Here is a 19,392-nt window from a genome sequence, read left to right on the forward strand (position 1 = left end):
CTGCCTATTTAATGTACCCAGTGGGCAAAGGGATGGACATATATTAGCTGTTAATAGGACAGTACACTTACCTTGGTGGTGAGGAGGACTTCTGTTTGAAGTGTGTTTCATAAAAAGAGAGGTAATTGAGATTGCTGAAGGGCATGCATCTCTGCCAGGCCTTCCAGGCATGTGCTGCGCTATTCCTTGTCACTGCAGCCTGTGAAGCAGTCCTCATCACCTGCACAGCCTTTGAGTAGTTCACTGTCTTGAAGAAACCAAAGTGAGTGAATGGCAAGGGACAGAGAAGAGGATTTTGTTTTCAGCGAGGAAACTGTTTGAAGCTTAGTTATGGTTCTACATTTTGTGCTGTTGAAATTTCTTTTATCAAGCAGTAAAAGCATTGCTTAAAGTTAAAATTCCCTCAAGCGCAGGTCTTTTTGTACTCATTTTGTATGTATACCAGTAAACATGTTACATACTATTGGAGTCATGGTTATGGAGAGACAGTGCAGAGAAAGATCAAAATGTAGTCTGTTTCGACTGAGTGGTTACGTTAACACTCATTTTTGTCTTTAAAGCTAGTCCTCCTTAGTGGGGTCTTTTGCTGCTATCTGAAATCAAAATGAGTTGTGGTTTCAGTCAGCTGTTGAAGAGTAACCCATTATAAAGTGTCAACCATTGTGAATGGATTGATGAGTTTCAGTTTATTGTTGATATCTCTTTTTATGTATTTTTTAGGTAGTTATGTTTTGTGATAGAGTATGAACTAATACAGCTATTGGTTAATGTTGCTTAGTTTCCTTTTATTCTCAAAATAAGACTATTAGTTTAAACTATCTTGTATGTACAGTCTGCATTTTTGCCAAACTCACAGAAATATGTGGAAAGAGGCTTCATTGCATTGATTCTTTTCTTTTAGCTGTTTTTTTTTCCTTCATTCAATGCCTTACAGTTTCTGGTATATGGTTTTTGTTTGTTTGTTTGTTTTAATGAAAGCAGGAGTGTCTGTGGTTAAAGTAGTAGACTTGGTTACTGTGATCTTACTCAGCAGGAGTAGTAGGAGTCATAATTTTTTATCGTTTACAGCAATTCTCAGCATTACTTGCTGAAAATTAAACTTATACTGGGGGCACGTGCTCACAATGATCTCCAGGGACTTCACCATTATTGCTTTGGAAAACCAACCTATCGCAGAGAAACTATAAAGAAATAGATATCCATGTGCTTTTGGTAACAAGCATTACATTCCCCTCATGACTTCCCCATCCAGAAAGTCTCATTTTCAGGCTTTAGTTTATATTCAGCATTTTGTCTCACAAATGAAAGGTAGGTTTACTAGGAAGAATAATCAAATTTGAGAAACAAGCAATTCTAATTCTTTAATTTCTGAGTTTGAAATGCAGTGGCTTATTTTGATTCATGTGAAGACAATATGTGAACTCAGACAACCACTGAAAAAATTCAGCATTATGATATTTCCCATGATAATCTTCATTTTAACATTCAAATGTTGCTATTCATGCCTTGTATGAAATTACAGTAATATTTAAAATATATTAAAAAGGCATCACTCATTTTTAGCCCTATTTCATAAACAATAGGTGCCAAATTTAAGATTACCCAAGAAACTTTGATTTGGCTATGCTGTGCACATCTTTTGGTTAATTATGCAACACCACACTTTATTTCTTTCATGACAACTGGTACCTAGAAGAGCTTACGTTCAAGAAATCACGCACCCATTTAACATTCCTTTATTTTAATCTTTTAATGCATGCTCCTAATTCTCTGTTTATATCTTCCAAATGGAATGTAAAACTTTTAACTTTTTAATGTTTATCTAAGGTACGTACCACTAGAACATTTTGGTTTGAAGATATTAATAAATAATCTTTACAGCATCCTTGTAAGATAAAATAGATAATTAGAAATAAAGTATATAAGAATTAAAAAACAACACTTTTAATGCTTTTAAATTTGTGTTACTAAATTGAAATATTTTCAGTCTGAATTTTGCAGTACTGTAGTCTTCAAAGAATTACACAGGCATTTAGTCATCTGTTCAACACAACCTCTGGAATTTAGGAAAGCCCATTTCTCCTATCAGTATAGTCTTAGTATGACAGGATCAATGGAGGCCATGTTCAGCCACAATAAAAAGTGCATTTTAATTACATCTTGTGTTACATCTGTCAGGTAGAATGGGTTTGCTCCAAGAGAAATGGATGTACAGATCTCTAAATATCAACCTCCCTGCACTCATCATTAGTCTAAAAGATGTTCAGATGGAGTTGTTGTTTTTGCCTGTGGGCCCATAGATGGAAATATATTAAAGAAATACTTGCCTTGATCTGATTGCAAATTGCTGTGGAAAGTTTTGTTAATTGACACCAGGGCAGCGCACATGCAGAACGGACAGGAAGTTAATAAGCCTCATGCAATTGGTTTCTAGCAAGTTTCTTGAGAAAAGAAATGATCTGTAATGGCAATTTTCTTGTAGCTATGTCAGTCATACCTACACAGACTTTCACAGGGATATTTAAATATCTAAATTCAGACATTTCAGATTTAAAGTTAATATACTATGATGGCAACACAATAGGGGGAAATAGGGAAAATGAAGCGTTTACATTTTGCTCAAGTAAAGGAAGGATTTATTACTTATCAAAAAGAGGGCTTTTACTATAGCTTTGGCTAAAACTTTTGAATGATCAGAATCCAACTCAAATTAATGCCAGCAAATCTCCCCCCTGATACCTAAAAGAGTAACAATGAAAAGTTTTCTCTTTTCTGGCCAGTTGTTGCGGTTGACTGCCCTCTGCCTCCATGTTCTGATCTTGTATGTGATGAAAGTAGGCTCACAGGCATAAGAAAAGGAAGTAAATTCATCTGCTTTACAATCAAGGATTAGATGGAATACAAAAGAGACACACAAAAAAAGAGCACAGGCTCAGAGCTTTGGAGGAGAAAGTGTTTTACTTTCACCATTTCTGTCTATTGGTTCTCTTGATTTCCCTGATGTTCCCGCCTCTTATTTGCAGGTGGATTTACCAGGGTTTATACTTAAGCATAAGAGAATTGAGTACTGTGCAGATTTGTATTTTCTTGACTGATTAAGAGTGCTGTCTCTCTCAGCATATCAGTGTACTCATTGGGCTAGGTTCAGAAAAATCAAGATGTTCAGGGACCTAACTCCCCATTTATTTTTGGTTTTGGATGATTGTCTAAAAGACAGACAGAAGCTAGGGGCATAATTATTTTTTACCACCACTTAGGTAAGAGTAGAGCTTTGGCTGTGCAGATCTGATAAGCCAGCAAACTGTGGAAAGCTTTCTGCTTTTATAAGGCAGGTTCTTATTAGAGTGGGGAATAACACAAGAAAATCCTAGAAAGGTTTGAAATTTGCAGTTGGACACCGAAGTCTTGCTCGTGTGGAGAATGGCACAGCCTGGCTGTGGAGGAAGGTGATTTTCCTTTGGCCAGCTTCAGAGCATGTAAAAATCACATGCCCTACATTACTGGTGCATGCTTTGCTGATCTCAGTGTGAAGCACATTGCTGAGCATTTATCAATCAATAGTAGACTAGCCTCCCTACTTTCTCCAAAGTCTGAAAGCTTTTGTGGTAAATACTGAATATTTGGTATGTGCAGAATTACAGCAATTCATATCACACTCTAAAATTTTATGGTCTTACACTAATTACAGCAGCTCATACTATCTCTGATTAATAGTTGGTGGCAGTAGAAGATACATTATGTCCCCTCCTCACTGCTTTCTAAATTCACCAGCATCTATAAGCCACTCCAGTAATTTTATAGGTAGCATAAAACACTACTATGTTACAGGCTACTAATTTTTCTTCAATGTGTTTTTTTTTTCTTTTTTCCTTTTTTTTTTTTTTTTTTTTTTTTTTTTTTTTTTATTTTATTTTTTTTTTTTTTTATTTTTTTTTTTTTTTTTTATTTTATTTATTTATTTATTTATTTATTTATTATGGGTAGTATAGTAAATGAAGTGTACATTCCACAAGTTTTGACAGAAACTCTATGATTTAAGTTTATTTTTCACTAGCTTTTCATTTTGTGTGTGTGTGTGTGTGTTCACCTTTTTCATAATAAAAATATTTGTTTTTTCTTCCTGACATCCTCTAAATATTTGCTGCCCAGCCTCTATAGGGTGCTCATATCCAGGTATATCCTGGAATTTCTTTTCTTCTAGAAAGAAAACAAAATTAGCTGCCTCTTTGTCCATTTCTGTTTCATTTATTTCTTGGTCCTTTCAGCCTGAGTAAAAAGGCCTGATGGTAAATTCGCTCCAAAACCTAGTTTTACTGTGACAGACTCACCCTACACCACCCTGTGTAGTGGTTTTTCTGTTTTTCACATCGTTTCATTTGAAGGTAATAGCTATTTTTTAAAACTTCCAAATTATATTGAACATTTGAAAGCCTTCAAGTCAGGTAGCGCTTAACCTATATACTCGTAGGATATCTTGTCTGTTACTACCATATTTCACTGGTTTACATTTATCTTTTATAAATTAGAGAGGGAATCTTGTTTGTATGCAGTATTTTTACAGAGACCAGCCCAGTAAAAACCTAACATGACTGAGACTTTCAGAAATTACTGAAATTCAAACACTACATATTTGTGCTAATTCTTATGTGATTTCATCTCTTCTATTTTTCTTTGTAAATCCATAACTTTTCTGTTTGTATGAAACTTCTGTTCCATAACTTTTCTGTTGTTCCAGAGTTTTTTTTAATACAATTTTCTTTCTACAGGTGCCATGACAATTTCTGGCTCACTTTTTGACTTCCTAAAAAGAAAAAAAAATCTTATGGAACTATGTCTTTTTATACATGAGAATATTCCAGAGAATGTTGCTGTTGCTGAGGAAAGGGTGTTAGGGTGTTTTTTTCTTTTTTTTTTCTTCCTTTTTTTTTTTTTTTTTTTCCCATCCACTTCTATCTTTAAATTATAATAGTATATCCATATGTTTTCTCAGTTGTAAAGATTTGATCAGCTTTATCAGCTTTTGCTTTGATCAGCTTTATCTGTGACTTTATGTCCTTAGATGACCCAGGAGTTTTCACATTTTATGAAAATACACTTAACCACTGCAAACATATTGCCCTTTTTCTCTTGATTTGGGCTTTACCACTGCCATTCTAATTACAAGTAGCCTCATAGTGCACACTTTCTGCTTGCACTTATGGATGCTATTCCTACAGTTTGAGGAACTTAATGTAGGTATTACTGTGTTCCTGAGACTTGGCTTGGTACAACTATTATCTTTGCCTACATTTAACACAGCGGTTGCACTTCTGGTTTTCATCCAAGTAATTGTGAATCCATGACTCATCCACAGTGAAAAACTGCTCAGCACATCCAGGTTTTTCTTCAGAGACTGTTTGATGTGTGCTTTGCGTTTGGTTTCCTGATATGAGTTAGTAAAATTAGTATAGGTGTGTTTGCTGGAATAATTCTTAGAACAAGAATTGGTCTGTGTCTTGTTTTTCTAACACAGGTAACTTCAGTGAATGCAGTGCGCAGTCTAAAAGATTTGTTGAAGAATATTCTAATCTTCTGGCTGTGATTCTAGATCTGAATTGTAAATACCATTTAGCTGCTTGTTCTTACAATGCACAACTGTATTGTGCTTGCAATGCAGAAATCCAACCATATCCTGTGTGAGAAGAAGTAGGTTGATGTGAGGTAGAAGTAGGCTAGTAGGTTGAAAGAGGTGATTCTCCCCCTTGACTCTGCTCTCATGAAAACCCACTGTGTTGAGCTCTGGGGCTCCCTGCACAAGAACATGTATCTGTTAGAGTGGGTCCAGAGGATGGTCAGAGCTCTGGAGAGGTCTCCTATGAAGAAAGGCTGAGAGAGCTGGAGTTGTTCAGCCTAGAGATGAGGAGGCTCCAGGGAGACCTCAGTGTCCTTCCAGTACTTACAGGGGACCTACAGGAAAGATGGGGAGGGACTCTAAGTGAGGGAGTGGAGTGACAGGACTGGTGGTTTTAAACTAAAAGAGGGGAAATTTAGATTTGCAGGAAATTCTTCACTCTGAGGGTGGCAAGGCACTGGAAGAGATTGTCCAGAGAAGTTTTGGATGCCCCATCCCTAGAGGTGCTCAAGACCAGGTTGGACAGGGCTTTGGCAAACCTGGTGTAATGGAAAGTATCCCTGCTCATAACAGGGGAGTTGAAAATGGATGATCTTTAAGGTCCCTGCCAACCCAAACCATTCTATGATTCTGTGATTTTTGTTTTGTTTTGTTTTGTTTGTTTGTGTTTGTTGTTGTTTGGTTGGTTGCTTTTTTTTTGTTTGTTTGTTTGTTTGTTTTTCAGGAGAAAGTAGATTTTTCAAATCTCCTTGCTCATTCTTCTGTAATTAAAAAGATGGTTTGATATAGAATTTATATATTGAAAGTAAAATTTACTTATACCAGTTTTTCTTCTGTTGTAGTGAACTTTCCATCACTAGTATTTTTCAGATGAATCAAAGCTATGTCTGCTTTTGTTGTTACAGAGGTGTACATCATTGCTAGGGTATCTGCTGTTATCTATTTTTTAATTCAAAGCATGATTTTCCAGAACTTATGCCTTTGAATACATTTTATATTCAGCTCAATAATATTTATACACTTTCAGAGTCAAGCACATATTTCAGTACTTTCCTGAAGTAGGACAAGCAGCTACCTGAGGCTTGTACCAAATATACCATTCACAAAACCAAGTAATTTTTTTAGATTTCAAATCACGATCCCTTAAAAGCAGTCTTGATAAGAGTACATCTTAAACTGGTAACATAAAGTTGCCTAAGAAAATAAAAAATGTATATATTTGCCTGAATCAGGAAGGTATGTATTCTTCAGGGTATCTCACAAGCATTACCCGTCTGATCCATTTATATTGGTGAAGGAAATGTTTGTCTCTGACTCTTTTCAGATCATTTGAGATACTTGTGGCTGCAGTGCTTGTATTTGTATTTGCTTTGTATTTGCTATTTGGCACTTGTACCTAATACTGAAATATTGCAGGACTTACTGCTAAATAGATATTTAGGCTTTAATTTTAAGGATTAACTTTACTAAAAACAATATTTTCTGAATAGTTTTAATTTTAAAGTCAGGAAAAAAAAATGAAGGAAACACCTGTCTTTCTTTTTATCAATGTTATTCATTAAAATATTTTAATAACCATAGTATATTCATATACTATGAATCATATCTGATCATATCTGGTCATGTTTTTTTCTTCACAGCATTATTCAACCTTATACCAGTGGGACTTCGAGTTGTTGCTATCCAGGGCGTAAAAACCGGATTGTATATAGCCCTAAATGGTGAAGGTTTCCTCTACACATCAGTAAGTACCTTTCTGAACTCTGTGTAAAAGGCACAGCTGAAGCTGAAATCTACACTGTAATATCGATGTGTAGTCACTTGTAAGAAGTTCTGTAGTGTTCTATATTTATCTATGCACATGGTACACACACCCGTGTACTCATGTACTTATCTAAATTGTATGTACATCTGTAAATTGTATGTAGTAGAAATTACTGTGTAGTAGAAATTACTGTCTCATGTATGCGAGTGTCTGTTAGCAGTACTGATTAAGACTTCTGCAGAGTTCATTTTCTGGTAGGCTATACTGGCTGCATGCAACACAACACAAATTATTATTTTCAGTTAATTTCTCCAGAATCTGGAAATAAAGATCTGCAATTATTTTCTTAGGGGTTTGTTGTTCAGAATCCAAAAGCTGCTACAACAGTTATATTTATTTTAAGATAAGACTTATAAATTCCATATAAAAAGTCATTTACAGCTGTACTGTTTATCTTAATCTTATAACTGTATTCTTAGCATAATGGATTATTTTCTGTCATGTGTCAGAAAAAATATGAGTTCTGTGAAAGACAGTATCTTTGTAGAACAAACTTTAAGAAAAAATATTTAGAGTCATAAGCAATACTGCTATATAAACTGATTGGATCTGATCCTTTAGATTATTCTAAACGATTTAATGCTATTCAGTCAGTGTGTTGTTATGAATACAAAAATCCTCAATTTTGTGTAAATTTAGTGTCTTAACCTCCCTTAGAAGAGAGAAAAAGTTTAATAGGAACAGGCAGTTCTGTCAAGTCTTAAAAAGGTGTCTTAAAGGATTTTTCATGACTATATTTTCATTGCGCTCTATGTTGAATTTATTTTCATAGTATCTTTTCTTTTTCTTACGTCACGTAGTACTGAATTCCCTACTGAGTTACAATGCACTGCTTTGTTTTCAATATCCATTGAAAGGAAATTGGACAGATTAAGTTTCTGATGCCCTCAGGGAAAGTATTCTGTTTGTTTCAAAAATACAATTGTCTTGGAAAACTTAATTAGGGAGAAAAAATGGAACTAATCTTGAATGTCAATGTCAAGGCAAAGAGAAAATTGTTGCTCGTAAAATATCTGTTGGAAACTCGAGCAGCATGATCTGAAACATTTTTTATCTTCTGTTCAAAACAATAATAAAAAAATCTATCAGAGGAAGACAGCATATGACATGCAATATTTTATGACAGAAGAAAGCTAGAAGAAAAAAGAAAAAACAAAAACTAGAGCTGGTAGCATTAATGCTCTTCTGAATTCTCAGTTCCAACACTTTATGTGGGGAGTTCACTTCAGTATGATAAACAGTACTTTGTTGTGTGTTGGAGTATATTCTTGCCCAAAACTTTCTGAAGTTAATTCTTCTTCCTTCAGAAAAAACTATAAATTTCAGAAAATGTATCAGTTTCTTGGCAGGTTACTGTGCAAGGAGGGCCCTATATGAAAAAAATCTGGGGTCCCCTGTGCTTGTGTATGATTTTGGAGACAGGCCAAGTTAAATGAATGGTGTCATCTGGGGAAAGGAAAGGAATGGAAAGTACAAAGCAAGAGGTGGCTGGATCCAAACTTCGAATAGACATGAACGTGACCCTTAAAGCATCTAACAAGATACTTCCATGACACCAGTGGGAATCTGAATTGCTTTATTCCTGTATCATCTTCTTGAGAAATACTTAGGTGGTGAACAGTCTCATGGATATGAATATAAGATGATATAAATGGAAAATGTAATCCATGTATAACGTATTGCAAGATTGTGTAATTTTAATTGCCACTGGTGGCAAGACTTTTGGACTTAATGACTTCTTATGTTCCTGTGGTTACTGGAAACTCATTAAGCACCTCTGAATGTTGTTCTGTGGATGTTTTTATTTATTTATTTTTAAACATATTTCATTTAAAGATTTCTTGGGAGAGTGTCTCGATCTGTCATTTTACTTTGTATGAGGTAAGGAAATGTATGTGTTTGGAATGTACTGATTACTATTCCTTGTACAGAGAATAAAAGATGAGCGGCCCATAAGGTGACAAAGAGAAGAGACATCAAAAAACTGAGTGGAAGGCTTGGTTTTGGTATTTCTACAAAAGATTTTCAACTTATACTTTTGTCGAAGTTGAAATCTATTAATATTCTGGAATTTAATGCAAATTTATAGGTAGTAATTTCAAAATATCAGTGTTGTAACACAGGTTTGATAGTTTCATGTTAATGCATTGAAAAAAATAACTATATGTTTTGATCTTAGTAATTGCCTATGTTCAGCTTAGAGACTAATGCATTAGAAAATGCGTAGAAGACAAAGCATCAGAAAGAATAAAACCTTCTCCCTGAGGATCAAGATGAAAAAATACTGCATGCAGAATATTCTAAATAGTGTCCTTTGCAGAAAAATATTTTTAATCACTTTCTTTTAGTGTTTTTCTGCTGTATTATTATTATTATTATTATTATTATTATTATTATTATTATTATTATTATTATTTTATTTTACTATTTTTTTATTCTTGGTCACTATTGTGTATCTGTTGCAATGCAGAAGCTATGTATTAAGTGTTTTTCCCGTGGTTATTTAGGGGAGGCTGGGAGAAAAAATGTTTTCTCAAAGTAAGTTTGGTATGACAACTGACATCATTGAAAAATGTGTGAAATAATAGAAGCACTTGTTAATACTTTTGTGTATTTAGGTATCTTACCAACTAATTATAAATATGTCCAAAAATTGAAGCTAATTAATATTAATTATTATTAATATTAATATTATTAATTAATATTAATATTAATACTATGCAGTATCTGTACTCTCTAAATTGAGACTGAAGTCTTGTATAGCCCTTCTCTGGAGAATGTCTCAGTGTCTTTTTCCATTCACAGTCTATGAAAACTGTAGTTTGTGAGAATATCCTACATATTAATGCCTCTCTTTAGAGGCTGGAATTGTCAGCTCAATTATCTTTATCATAAGCTTCACATAATATTGACTAATTAAGCAACAACACTGACAGGAAGGGTATTATGTGTGATCCAACTTTGTCTGATGTAAGGTATTCAGTAAGAGGAAAATGAAGGTGCAGTAACAGAGACCAGTTTTGCATGTAGATTGTCATAGGTAGATTTGCATTTTTTTCTTGCCTTTATGTATATAAAGGAACCTTATTATATATATTATGGTTCCTTTTGCCAGTTTCGGAATCCCTTGTTTTTATCGTATTTTTTTTTCTGCCATATTTGTGTAAGACTTTTCTCAATTAATTCACATAATTAGAACTAGGTGAAAAAAAAAAAAGCTAAAGAACTATCAAAGACAAGTGTTATCACAATATTTCTTTTTTAGAGTAGGAATGGAGGGACAACAAATTGTGTGGGAAAATCAGTTTCAAGAGTGCTTCATACCTGTTTTGCTTGCTGCAGCAGCTGAGATTTGTATTCTGTCCTTTGGGGACTGATCAAGTCAGGGTCCCTGTAAAAAAATGCCTTGTCAAATAAAGGAGAAGCAAGATCTTTGGAGTTTGACAGGACTTTGCAGAATTCTTAAGAGAAAATACATAACCAAAATTAAAAGCTTATTTTTTCCATGATTTTAAAGGAATTACTATAATGCCATAATTCATTATTTTAAATGGTATAGAATATGAGAAAAAGAGCCTTTTCATTTATTTTTTTTTTCTTACACTTTTAAGGGTTATCACTCAGAGACTGTTCATTACGCTCAGCTTTTTTGAAGCTTGGGTTTATTGAATCCAACATTTTTGTGTGTCTATACTAAATCCATGTATATATCCATGTATAATTTGAATACATTTATTTAGTCACAGCTTTCTAATTCTGGCTAAATTAGTGAACAATGAGTATTATAAAACAAAGTAGAGATTTATTTCAGATGAATTAGTGAATTATGAATATGTCAGTGTTTATGAGTGACTTTATCGCTACAAAAACTAGTTGGAGAAACTGGAGACTGTTCAACAAAGAACTGTGCCAATTACTAGCAAGATTTTGGCTTAGAATTTTCATGCTAAACTCCAAAAATATGCCTCACTTTGATCTCACTTTTGGGAACGGTGAACAAGATAAGATTTTATTTCAGGGATTGAGCCTGTCAAAATCAAAAGGAGTGGAACAGGATCCATACACTGAAAAAAATGAGCGCAGACACTTCTGATTGCTCATTAGAAAAAGGTACTGTGTGCAGCAGAAGATGGCCCTACAATGGCAGATGCTTTTGTTGATTTTTATGTTAATTTTGATCAAATGACTGCAAAAAGTTAATTCAATTTTCAGGGCAGGGGCTGCAGCTTCTTGTTTTGCTTCTAACACTTTATGCTGCTGGAACGGGATGAACTGAGGTAAAACATATGTTAGTCAATTTTATAATTCCTATTTTACTAAAATGAAGATATGAGAGTCTTCTTGGACTGTATCACCTCCTCTAATTTGTTGTCAGGCTGGAGTTCTGACCTGCACCTCCACGGCTCCCATTATGGGTACAGGACAGTGGGAAGACTGTCAGGAAAATGCAGAGAAAAATGGAAAGGCGTGGCTGTATTTCTTGTTACAAAATGTTTATGAAGTATTTTAGAAGTAGAGACAGCACAATATTTGTTTTACAAAGTAATCTTCTTGTAAGATGAAGGTTTGTGTTTGAGCAGTCGTGTTACATGGTTTTGAGGGTGTTGGTTAGGTAGTGTTTCTGTGGTAGTAAGATGTCAGTTTGCCTTCATGAAAGAGAAAATGTCAATACCTGATACTGTGAAGCATATTTGCTATATCACAACTCTCACCTGAAAGAAAAGTCTTTGAGGGTTTCTCCTGACGTTTCAGTAGCTTCTCATTTCTGATATTTCCACTATTTCTTTAAGCCCAAATAATTGACCTGTCTGATGAGAACATGTTTCAACCTTAAGGATGAAGACGGGAGCACAGACAGCATGCAAAAGAAAGCGAATTGAAGTGATACATATTTCTAGTATCTAAATCAAGGTCAAATGAAAAAGAAGTTTCTGTAGCTTTTCATAGTGCTTTTATTTGTGCTTTGGAATGCTAATGCTTAGCATGTGCAGTAATTTGAACGTTCAGAGATACCCACAACATAATAATAAAGAGAACAAAAGGAAGTTTAAACTAGGCATAATTAAAGAAGAAATGCGATGTTCTAAAGTCCATATATTTTTTCAAAATAACAATTAAAAAGAGCTTAATGTGGCATCAAGATTGCATTTTTCTGTTGTTTTTGTTTTGTCACATTGTAACAGTGCTGAAACCTATGTTTTGGCAGAGATTGTACCACCCCCACATCATGCAAGGTATGGCAGAAATAGTTAAGAATACATCTGTATAGAGAGATGTGGGCAAATATGAGCTTGCTGTACGGTTTTAGAGGCAGGTGTTTGTGTTAAGAGTCAGAAAAAATACTGAATAAGGTAAATCTTGCTGCTTTTGAGGTATTTGTGGTTTTGTGAATGTAAGCACATCAGAATGGAATGACTCCTGTAATAATGCTGTGATCAATAAGAAACATAAGATTTTATTTCTTGTGTCTTCTGCATTGGGTTCTCAACCTTCTCCCGCAATCTTACATCCCAATGTTGACTTTAGTAAGACAGGAATTGGACCTCAGTTCACTTGTCATTATTTGTGTCTTGGAACTACTGTGGCATGCTTTGGAGGGGAAATTAGGTGAAATTAATTATTGGAAAATCACTGCTTGTGGTAAAGGGTTTTGAAAACTCGTTATGTTAACAGTGCTGTTTTTAACTGTGTATGCACACAGATCTTATGCAAGAACCATCAGCTACTTTTAAGCATTTACCACTGAAGTGCTCTATTATGTATAAGTAACTTATTTACATAGCCTGTTATCTTTGATATCAATGGGAAGGTGATCTATACTTGCTTTATATAAGAAAAGTTTCTTTGAGAGGATGTTAAACAGCACATTTCAGGGATGTGTTCTTCTGTAAGTTGGGATGTGTTGCCTGGGAGGTTAAAATAAATAAATAAATAAATAAATAAATAGATAGATAAATAAATAAATAAAAAGTTCAACATGTTTCAGAAGGAATTGAGATTCAGTGACAGGAAGGAGGAAAACATCTGCATGGTTTATACTTATTTATACCTGTGTTTGGAGGTAGATAATTTGTCTCTCAAGTTCTCTGCCAAAAATAAATATAGCAAATTGCTAATGTATTTATTTATACTACAGTGCCACTTAAGGAACAACTGTTAACAGAGTCCTGTTGTAATGTATAAGATAGTGTCAGATGTCCCTGCTACACAGTAGAGAAGGGGTGCAAAATGCATACTAAGTCCATTTTGTTTGTTGTTTTTTTCAGTGTGCTAGGTTTTCACTACATTTTTGGTTTGAATGTGCTTAAGACAATGTTTTGTCACACAAGATAAGGGAAAAGGAGGCATGCACAGATGCATGAGAGTTGATGGGGCAGGAGAGAAATGAGAAGCAAAGAGGTGAATGGAATGAGTCTGTTATAAGAAGATCGTGTTAAGCAGAGATTTAAGAAAGTGGAGAAATAGCACGATTAAATGGAACAGAACTGTACAAAAATGTTCATAACATTTATGTAGTAGAAGTATGCTACTTTAAATATACAACAAAGATCATTAGAACTAGAAAAGAACACAATATTTTATATTGGCTTCATCTGTGGCAGCTCTTTCACCCTGCTGCCATTTAAATGCTGTAGTGGGGATAAAACAGTTTGACTCAAAACTTGCAGTGATGTTTCTCAGTACTTAAGCCAAATATATATGTCCTGTTCACTGAGGTCCTCAATATCCTTTACAAGATTTATTAACAGTATTTGTCTATAATAAATAAATAAATACATAATCCATATTTGGTTAAAATATTTATTTTCCTTTCCCACATTTAACACTCATGCACATGCAAAGATCTCTTGATATATATATATTCTTTTTTTTTTTTTTTTCCCTAAGATTACAAAAATGTGCAATACAAGTAAATGCATCAAGGTTAAAAAGCTTTTCATCTAAACTTCTTGTCAAAGCATGGAAGTTTACAGAGTTAGAAGCTACAGCTGAATATTTTTCAACTAATACTATGACAATGAATAGTACCTGTAGGTAGGTGTGCTAAAATGAGGGTGATCTAATCTCATGCTTCAGGAAATAAGGTGATTGATACAGAAAGCAAAAGGAATGCTCTCCTCAATATATGGCATCTCTTAATTGTAGATGCACTGAGGGAGGTTTGCCTCTAAATTATTGCACAAGGTTCACAGCCAAAGGCTGGGCACAGGCTTGATGGACCAGCAGCTTAATCTAGTCTGTCAAATTTGTGCTTCTAGCATTTCTTGTGTCTTGTGGTAACCTCGCTGTACTTTGGCCAATGCTTGTTTTGTTACATAAATACAATTACACTTTTCTGGATGTTTCTTTACCTTCAATTTAGGCATTCAGGCTTGTCTGTAATCCAAAATGCTGAATGCTGTTTTACTGTGCATCATATAGTATTTCAATGCCCCTCTTCCCTTTTTTTCTTTTATTTCTCTGGTAATTGTCACTGCACAAGTATATCAAAAGGATTGTGTTCAAATTTTCTAATTTTCTATTCATTATTATTCAATCTTATTTAAATGTTGCATTCGAGTATGAAAAGTGGCTACCAAAGATTTTAAAAACTTTTACGGTTTTAGAAAGCTATCAACAACATGTTTCTCATCAAAACCTACTACTTCTTTCCATTATTGTTTAATTAATATTTTAAATATTGAAGACAATTGTAGATGGATTTATGGTTAGTTGAAATGTTTTCCATAATAAATTTGATGTAATGAAGGCCTCTCAATTCATCTTGAAGATTTCTAGGTAAGAAATAAAAATGAATTCTGTGTGGACTGAAATAACAACAATTAGGCACATATGGTGCTGTTTATTACTGCCATAGCTGAATAGCTAATGAATTTTCTGTTATTCAGGTCTATTTCTAAAAGGTATATAGCTTGACATCAAGATGGTTGAACAGAAATGAATGGTGAGATTTTAAATATGACATTTATTTTCAGAAAAGTTTAGTATAGGCTGAAGAATGGCTTTAGGCAAGTAAAATTCTGTTTTCTTTACCCAAGAAAGAAATATGTATTATCTTTCAGAAATTATTAAAAAATGAAAAAATGTATAAAACTGTCAACTACCTGGATCAGAATATTCAATTTATATCCCATAATATTATAGTATAATGTATCCCATAAATATATGCATAAAAGAGGAAAATGTTGTATTTACCTATGTAATTAAGGAAAGCTATGTAAGTATTCTTTAACTTCAGGGAGCTTGGTAAGGTACTAATCATGTCCTATAACAAGAAATTGTTGGCACAAGTATGTGATTATTAATGTATCATTGTATCTTTGCAACACAATGCTATAAAATGTGTGCAAAACAATACAGTAGGGTTTTGTATAAGATGTATGCTTCTATAAATACCAAATGATGAAAAAGCCATGGTAGTCTTCCCCACTGTTTTAAAAGGAAAGTATTATTTTCAATATGATAGCCATAGACATTTTCTGCATTGGTTTTTACAGTCCCTCACTTGTTGACAGAGTATTAACTTGGGATCTGTCCTAGGGTGTTTATAGTCTTACGTGTGCATGCTGGCAAAGACAGAGGCTGCTTCCATGGCTTTTCCTCCATTTCTGTGCCTGGCATGTGCCAACATGTCATTACAGCATGTCACTCTGTGATAGACTGTGGATAATATGTCCACAGAATCAACTGGGATTGTCTCTGAAGCATTCTCATTCCTATGGAAGTAAAGCTCTCAGAAGGGATAACACCACTTTTCTTTCCTCCCTTTAGCTAAATTTGGAGTTGGTTATTGGCTGATTAAAGTTTCTTTGCAGTTTAATGAGATGTGTTAGGACTGATTGTCAGGTATCTATTCATACAAAACTGGCTATGAAGGCAAGTATCCAGTAACAACTTCTACACAGTTATAGGAAAAGTCAGGTCTCTTAGAATCTCATGTCAAATTTCTCAATCCTCCACTCTCTCTGCTGGCAGCTTTCCCTAATGGATAGTCCATTATCACATGTACTCGTTTAGACAAGTGTCATAGACCTTACAATCTATTTTTGACATTTTTCTTTGTCAAGTGTTACTCTTTCCTCCCCCCTCATTGTTCCCTCATTCGGGGAAACTATTCAGTACCCAGAGAGGGAGTTTTGGGTAGAGATAGACACATGCAGAGTTCTGGGAGAAACATATATAAACCATCTTTTTTGTTACTTAACCATGCAATATCTGTGATGTGACATCAGAAAAACATCTAGCAGTAGTGGGATGCTTTTCACCCACAGCTAAGTGTAACTAAATGCATCTTAAATCAAATAAAAGTCCCAGTGTCAAAGTTCTGGAATATTGTCTGGATATTGGAGAACTCAGAAATTTTCAGACGTAGCAAGTGTTGGCCTAAGTCTTGCTAGTTATGATTGTTGACTGTGGTGGTAGTGGGGTTGGCATAACTATTGGATTTACTTGTGAGAATCCCTCTTGCAAGGGTTAAACTGGTGAGGTTTACTGTGGAATATTTATTCAACATATTCTACTCACTGTCAGATGAGAAGCTCTCTTGACTGATTCCTGTTGACTTGACAAGGATTCTTGCTTTTTAGCAGAATACAAACACAGCCTTGGGGAAGTACTGTCTCCCCTTGAGGGCATCTCAAGAGAAATCATAAATCTTTAGAAAAAAAGCAGTAAAACCTGAGTCCTGCACAAAAAGCTTTGGAGAAGGGTTGAGAAGGTGATTCACCCCATCACATTTGAATTCAGTTGTGAATGTTCTCTACATTCTGTTCTCCTGATACATTTGTCACTAAATATTTTATAATAAAAAGTGACATGATACTACTACTTACCAAAACACAAACCTCTGGACTTAATATGCAGGGTCTACAGGAAAATCCTGTACTTTGAGTAAATGAAACATGGTGAGGGTTTCTTCACGTTGAGGGTGATGGAGCATTGGAACAGACTGCCTAGGGAGGTTGTGGAGTCTCCTTCTCTGGAGATATTCAAGGCCTGTCTGGACACCTACCTGGGCAGCCTGCTCTGAGGAACTTGCTTTGGCAGGGGGGCTGGACCCGATGATCTTCCGAGGTCCCTTCCAACCCCTACAGTTCTGTGATTCTGTGAAAAAGCTGAAGACTGAATTCCTGCAGTGCACCTGTGGATTTCTTTTTCCGATAGTGCATTACATTGCAAATGGCTTTGGCTTATTCATGGGTTGGTAAAGCTTCTTCAGCTTTGCCAAACTTTTACATCATATTACTTAACCTTTAGCGTAGCTGTGGCTGCAAAGCTGAAAACAGTGTTTCAACATAAAAACAGAACATTGGTTCTTTGCAGCTCTGCAGATGTACTCAGCTTCAGACCTAGAGTTTTCCACAAAAGAGATGTGATTGCCTAATTCACCATGGAATTGTTTACTTATTGCAGAATTGCCTAACAGCTGATGAATTTTACAAAGATAAAGATTGTTTTATACCTCAGGCACAAAGTAAAATTTAGCCAACATTTCAAAAACATAATATGTTCTCTTTTTCATGTCCCTTTTGGCCATCATCTGACCTCCGTGTTGTGACTGATGTCCCCTAAGTAGTTATACCATGTCACTTTGCCAGTCAGGCTACAGGCCAAAATCAAACACAGTTCAGACCAACAAGAAAGAGAATAATATTAAGAAAAGATCTACTCCTAAATGTAGCTTAGAAGATGTTATGAGTAGCTAAAAGTATACAAGGGTATTCTTTATTCATTTGCTAAGTATTGTTACTGTTTCTCCCCCCAGTATTTTACATTAATGATTGAGCATATATTTATTTCAAAAAAAATAGGCTTTTATTTTTTATAAAATTTTAATTAAAAATTAAACCTGCTTGTGGTTAAGCAATCATACTTAATATTTTTTTCTTTATACTAGAACGTGTTTGAATGTTCCCTGCTGAGAGAAGAACAAGGCACATTTTAATGCAGTAGTGTGAAGATAGACTGGTCACACACAAAAAAAGTATAATTCATCAAGAATAATCTGGAAGTGCTATCTCCATAAATCAGGGAGATACAAATTGGAAAAAATGTATTGTCTATGAACTTGGCAGCAGTTTTAATTTCGTACTTTCATAAGAATTACCTTCCTTTATATAACGGCATAAAGTAATTTATTACATTTAGTAGGAACTTCTCCATTAGTTCCAGTGGGATCTGGAAATGTTGGACTTTACTTCTCTAGGTACCAGAAGGATTTAAGTATAGGTATCTTTTTAAATTCATCTTCTTCTTGAACAAAGTATAGGATGGAGAATCTCTCTGTCCAATATAGAATAGAATACTTGGAAGGGACCTACAAAGATCAAGTCCAACTGTCTGACCATGTCAGGGCTAATCAAAAGTCAAAACATATTAATAAGGGCCAAATGCCTCTTGAGCACTGACATACATGCATGGAGCATCAACCACCTCACTAGAAAGTCTGTTCCAGTGTTTGACCACCCTCATGGTAAAGAAATTTTTCCTAGTATCCAATCTGAACCTCCCCTGGTGCAGCTTTGTGCTGATCCCTCACATTCTCATTGGTTATGAGAGAGGTCAGCAGCTCCCTCTCCATTTCCCTTCCTCATGATGGGAATCCAAATGCTGCTAGTAGAAAGTATATTTAATTTCAGTGTACATCCCACGTATTATTATTTTTTCTTTCTCTCTTCTCTCTTCTCTTTTCTCTTTTCTCTTTTTTTTTTTTTTTTTTCTTTTCTCGAGAATTTATTTTAAGGCTTAGGGTATGATAGCAAGATGAAGCATATAATGTCTTTATATTGGTCATGAGGGGAACTGAGTTGACTATTTTCTTCTTGACATTTGAAGATCAGGAGTGTGCCCTTGTCTCTTCATTTTCAAGTATCTATTGGCACCAGCAGCAAAGGAGATGAAGGAATCAGCCTTTCAGGCATTAGAAGTGACAACTTTAGAAGAATCAACTGAGGCA

The 19,392-nt window shown here is 34.8% G+C and overlaps 1 protein-coding gene across 3 annotated transcripts in view; it reads left to right on the plus strand.

The window, feature by feature from the left end:
• Positions 1-19,392, plus strand: part of FGF14 (fibroblast growth factor 14) — a 409,284-nt gene that overhangs the window by 308,163 nt on the left and 81,729 nt on the right. For all 3 annotated transcript variants that reach the window (XM_032198638.1, XM_032198654.1, XM_032198646.1), the window contains one exon: positions 7,252-7,355. In XM_032198638.1, coding sequence (XP_032054529.1) covers positions 7,252-7,355 — 104 coding nt within the window. The remainder of the gene's footprint in view (positions 1-7,251; positions 7,356-19,392) is intronic.

This window comes from Aythya fuligula, chromosome 1, assembly GCF_009819795.1.
Source record: "Aythya fuligula isolate bAytFul2 chromosome 1, bAytFul2.pri, whole genome shotgun sequence".
Taxonomy (NCBI): Eukaryota; Metazoa; Chordata; class Aves; order Anseriformes; family Anatidae; genus Aythya; species Aythya fuligula.